The sequence below is a fragment of the Parasteatoda tepidariorum genome, chromosome X1, assembly GCF_043381705.1.
Source record: "Parasteatoda tepidariorum isolate YZ-2023 chromosome X1, CAS_Ptep_4.0, whole genome shotgun sequence".
Lineage (NCBI taxonomy): Eukaryota > Metazoa > Arthropoda > Arachnida > Araneae > Theridiidae > Parasteatoda > Parasteatoda tepidariorum.
This window is the reverse complement of record NC_092214.1, coordinates 44,435,454-44,441,183: the sequence shown is the minus strand read 5'-3', so window position 1 is coordinate 44,441,183 and position 5,730 is coordinate 44,435,454. Positions and strand designations below refer to the sequence as shown.

The 5,730-nt window shown below is 28.0% G+C and overlaps 1 protein-coding gene across 1 annotated transcript in view; it reads left to right on the top strand.

The window, feature by feature from the left end:
• Window positions 1-5,730, top strand: part of LOC107448530 (NEDD8-conjugating enzyme UbcE2M) — a 22,957-nt gene that overhangs the window by 10,643 nt on the left and 6,584 nt on the right. Inside the window, exon 4 of the mRNA XM_016063771.4 lies at window positions 1,101-1,164. Within this exon, the coding sequence (XP_015919257.1) occupies window positions 1,101-1,164 (64 nt within the window). The remainder of the gene's footprint in view (window positions 1-1,100; window positions 1,165-5,730) is intronic.

The following is a 5,730-nucleotide window of genomic DNA, read 5'->3' as shown; positions in this document are numbered from 1 at the left end:
ACGCTAAAACTGTTTATAAAAAGTTTTTGTTTTTCAATAATATCATTGATTGAATATGAATTTTTTGAGTGCTTGAAAATTTTTGTAAAGTGCTTGAAAAGTTTTTAAAAAGTGCTTATTTTTGATTCAAAGATTTGGTTACGCACCCTGTTTAAAAATAAAACTCAATTTTTATGTGTAAGATTTTCAACTCGAGTCAAAGGAAGCCTCAGGTACTATTCTTCTGTCTCCCACTTTTGGGTAATAATAAAAGCTAGTAATTTTTTTAAAGTATTACAGATTTTTAAAAATTAGTAATTAAGCATGGGATAAATATTTCTATATGACTCATTGTAAAGAGATTAATTTTTAGCTTATAGATGCATTTTTTCTTGTAAATAGCATTTTTAAAAGTGCTTATTATTGATTTATGTTTTTTAAGAGCCCTTTAAGGTGCTTTTTTTTATTCAGGGTTTATAAAAAAGGCTTAATTTTCTATCTTTTAAAAAGAGATTTTTTCTTTGCCATGTCGAATTGTCATTCCAAATTACAAAAAATGTAGGATTTTTTCTGCAATATTTATCAGAAACCAGTTATTTTATCATGATTATGTAAAGTTTTTTAAAATGTTTTTAAATTTTATTGATTTTATTTTTATAAATTAAGAGCTTTAAAAGATAGGAAAAAATAATTTTTATTAGTGCACAGATCCTAATTATGATTTTTTTTTGTAAAGTGATTAATAATATTTTTTGAGTGCTTAAAAAGTACTTAAGGTGCTTATTTTTTGTTGAAAAATCTGTCTATGCACCCTGAGGTTAGATTTACATTCTATACTGTTTTCCAGGAGTGAATTTTCTTTAGATTATGTTATATATTGAGTTTAATTGTTTATTTTTTGCTTAAGCTTCTTAATAAACTTTATTCGATTAAATAGATATATTGTGGCAACAATTTTAATTAAGTATCAAACTTGATCTTATGGCTGCTGTTTATTCTAATTTGTTTGGCAGTGAAAATAGAAAAAAATGTTTTCAGAAATAACATATGTTAAGCTTTTTATTTGCGCCCAGGTGCTTTAGTTTGTAAATTAAACTTTTTAATGACTTTTTTTCTATTAGGGAAGATTGGAAACCTGTCTTAACAATCAATTCTATAGTCTATGGATTGCAATACTTGTTTTTGGTAAGTATGTCCTTATTAAATCATAGCTATCAATGCTAAATTTAAATTTGTAATTCTTTTCATTTATGAGATTTTTTGTTAGGTAAAAAACAAAGTGAGAATTATTTTTAGGGGTATTCTTAAAGGTTATTGTTTGAGCTATTCTTAGCTTAGTTCTGAAATCATTAAAGGAAATTATGCTTAAAATAATTATAGAATATTATATAATATTTTAAAATAAAATTTTTCTTTAAACGTTCCCCATGTTATTTGAGCTTTCCCTATTCTAATGAATTCTCCACCCATAGATACTCTATTGTCTCTGCTGCAAAATCGGCTACTGAAAAACTTATTAGACCATCTCCTCTAGATTCCAATTTGTTCTTATAATTACGGGTTTTAATAATGTATCCCAACAAATTTAACAATCATTATAATGTTTTAATCTGGGATTATTTTGAAACCGTGAGAAAATGTTTACTGCATAGAATTTGTTAGGTCTTGTATGGCCTGCTATAAATGACAAACATTCGGAAACATATCTCTATGGCAATTTAATCATGCAATCCAGCTCATCGCTATTTTGTGGCACTGACTCTTACTATATTAAATACCCTTCGAAATAGGCAAAGACGTAATGGGAAATTTTAAATGCTCATATTTTTTACATACTTCCTCAATGTGTTGGATTTGGTGTACAACTAAATACTTATCTAACTCTTCAAATTCCTCCCGTAAAAGACCTTTAGTTTTCCCAAGAACTTTAATATCGAATTTGTGTATTAACTTAACACCTCGTCTATATCACTCTTAGTTTTGCCCAAAATTACTATATCTCCCACGTAAACCAAAAGTATTACTGAATTTCCACAATACTAAGTACATTTACAACTATTTACTCTATTTAAACAAATTTTACTTAAAGTTTTTAATTGGAAAAATTATTTAGCATTAAATAGTTGGGAATTAATTAATATGGAGAATGGGATTTAGATACTAATTGCCAACAATTGACACATTTCATTCGGGATGATGCTGTTGTAAAATCACGTCGTTTCTGATTGTTTTTTCCTGAGAATCTACCATTGAACTATTTTGTGCGATCTTTTTTATTAAGTGAAACTTCATGAAGTCGTTTTTACGAATTTGAATTTTGTGAAGGAACAGTTTTTATAAATAATAATTTTATAAGAAGGCTAATTTTTATAATTTGAATATTGTGAAAGTGTTAATTTTGAATGTTGTGAAGAGGCTGCAAAACGTCCCTAATATTCAGCCTGATTAATTCCTGGTATCTGTTCCAAAAATTTATTTTTTATAATAAATGGACAGATGTATTGCGCTTTTTTAATCCTTTGTTTTTATTTCACGTTATTTATTACATTTAAGGATGACAGAAGATAGTTACATAATTTGCATTTTCCTTTTGTTTCCTGTATGTTTTTGCCGTCTTGTTTTCACTCTGAATTATGTTTATATCTCTAATTTATTTTATAATAGAGAGAAAAATAAGTTCCACTTTTTTTTAAACATCCTGTACTTGTCTTATTTATCTTTAATATTTTCCCTCTTGAAAATTTGAAGACAATAAAGCTTACTTTTTGTATTGTTGATCATTTTACTTTCAATTGGGTTTAATTCCTATTAATTTTAACATTAGCTTTATATTTTATAACACTCTTGTTTTTGAATACTTTAGCTTTGTAAAGACAATGTTTATATTTTGATTTTTTCTTCATAATTAAGGGTCAAACCTTCTTTTATCGCTTCTTTTTTATAAAACAAATTTGTTTTAATTTTTTGTGAATATAAAAAATTGAAAAAGGAAAAAATATTCATCACTATAACTGGATATGAAGACAATCTAATCCAGTTACCCAATCTTGATAATATTTCTAAGAATAAAACAGAAAAATATGACAACTGGATAAGAAGACAATCTTATCCAGTTGTCATATTTTTCATGTTTTATTCTTAGAAATATTATTTAATTTAGTTGATTAAATAAGATTTTAATTACTATCTAATTCAGAATGCTTATATATTTCTTAGCTCCTTTAGAGGTTGAAATGTTAACTATAACTATAAATGTTAACTAATTTTAAAGTTGAATTTTGTTTGCAAGGCTGTCTGAGATCATAGCTAGTTCTGTGGACAATTTTTCCCCCCACTCAGGTCTTTAATTTAGCCTTGTCTATGAGAGTGCAACAAGTGGAGTACCTTTAAGCTTTCAATACACCAATTCCCACCATTGCGGCATCATAGCCTTGCACATCCACTCCTTTCAGTGACTGCAAAAGTATCTCAAGAATGGGGTGGGGGGCTCTCTCCCCTCTCCCTGTATATGTGTGTGTGTATATATATATTCATATTTATACAGTACCGGTCAAAAATTTAGACTCACTCTTGAATTTTTAAAAATTAACAAATAACAAGGTTTTTAAACTGAAAATCACAGAAAATTAACTTTATTTTGACAAATATAGGTACACTTATGTGGTAAGAAGTATAATTTTATGTATTATCTATGAATTTCGTCCAATCTTTAATTCTTCAAAATATCTTTTTTTTGCCTTAATCACAGCAGAGCATATTTTTGGCATTCTTTCTATTATCTTTTGCAATGTTCTGGTTGAGGTCTTGTTTCATCAACTAAATAAAGATATCCAAAGTTTGTTTTGATTGATACAACACATTTTTCTAACATTTCTGTTGAGTTCATCCCACAATAGCTCAATCCATGTATTTCATTGTTTTTTTCTTTTCTTTTGATGCAATGTAGTTTCAACTCAATTTTGAAGAATGTTTTGGATCATTATCTTGCTGAAAAACTAATTCTGGACCAATGATTATCTGTCCACATAAAAAAGCATAATGCTGCAATATTCTGTGATAATATTTTTTATCCATTGTAACTCTATTCTTACCAGATCTCCAAACTTCGTCACTGGCAAAACATTCCCAAACTATGAACGAACCTCTAACATGCTTCACAGTTGGTAGTAAACATTAAATTTGTCATACGTTGACCAACTAAACAATGAACGTACTGCCTTCGTTTGCTTCTAAGCTGCTCAAATATTGACTTGTCGGTAAACAAAACATTTGACCAGTTAACATGTTTTTTAGCCCTATTGCAGATGTTTAAGTATGTTTTGTTTTTTCAAAAGAGGTTTTCTAGCAGCTACACAACCTTTTAAACCATAGTCATAAAGTTAGCGCTGTACAGTAATTTCTGACGAAGTTTTCTGCCTTGTAGCATTCAATTCCTCACAGATTTCAGGTGCTGTTCGAATCTGCTGTCGCTTACTTTGAATGCAGATAAACTTATCCTCTCGTTTGGAGGGTATTCTAGGTCTCCCTAATCATTGACGGCTCTTATTTTGGCTAGTTTCTGTCTTCTGTTGCAAAGTTCTGAGAACAGTGGTCTGGGAAAAATTAGTTTAAGAGGCAACTTGTCTACTTGAATAGCCTTCTCCATGAAGTGCAATAATAACTACACCTGTTTTGACACTTATTTCTAGTTTTTGACCCATATTTCTGTAATAAATTGTATAAAATTTTTTTTAACTTTTCTTCTTTATATGTACCAGTTATTCTGGCAAATTAAGGCTACTATATCAATATTTTGAAATTGTTATGTACATGAACTTAATTTATAATGAACCTTACAAAAGAAGATGAAAAGTAAATTGTTTATAAACCAAAAATTAATGAAATTTTTTAAAAAAAAAAAACTTTTTTAGAATACGTATTTACATGCACTTTCGTTCATTTCCTAATCAACTACATAATAGATACAAAAAGAAAAAAAGAATGAACAACTCAAAATGGAAACAGAATTTTGCGAAGTTTGCTGATGTTCATGTTTGATAAATTATATGTTTAAGTCAGAAACATTTTAACTATTTTTTAAAGTTTTGAAATAAATACAAGTGAGTCTAAACTTTTGACCAGTACTGTATATACATATGTATATATATACAGCGTAAAGTCGCGTATCCGGAATCGGTGGGACTTCCAGAAGTCCGTATAATACACCCCCAAGGTAAACAAAGCTTAAAATGATTTAATAAACGATCTGAATCTAAGAAGCAAAAAATAAATAAACACTATTTTTAAGAGGAATAATGTTTCAGCATTGAAATATCTAATCAATCAAATATAAAATATTGGAAAAAAAATATTATTGCTGAAAATATGGAAAACGAAAAAAATTTAACAGTTACGAAAATATTAATCCGCCATTTTGAACTAGAACGATTCAAGCAGGAAGGGGAAATTCTGGAACAAAGCTTAAAATGATCTAAATCTAAGAAGCAAAAAATAAATAAACATAATTTTTAAGGGGAATAATGTTTTAGTATTAGAATATCTAATCAATAAAATATGAAATATTAGAAAAAAAATATTATTGCTTAAAATATAGAAAACGAAAAAAAATTGACATATGAAAATAATAATCCGCCATTTTTAACTAGAATGATTCAAGCAAGAAAGGGAAATTCCCGTCATTCATTAAGGTGGGTAGGTGGAGGAGAAAAATTCATTTCCTCCTTATTTGTGAAAGAAAATAAGTGTAGAGAG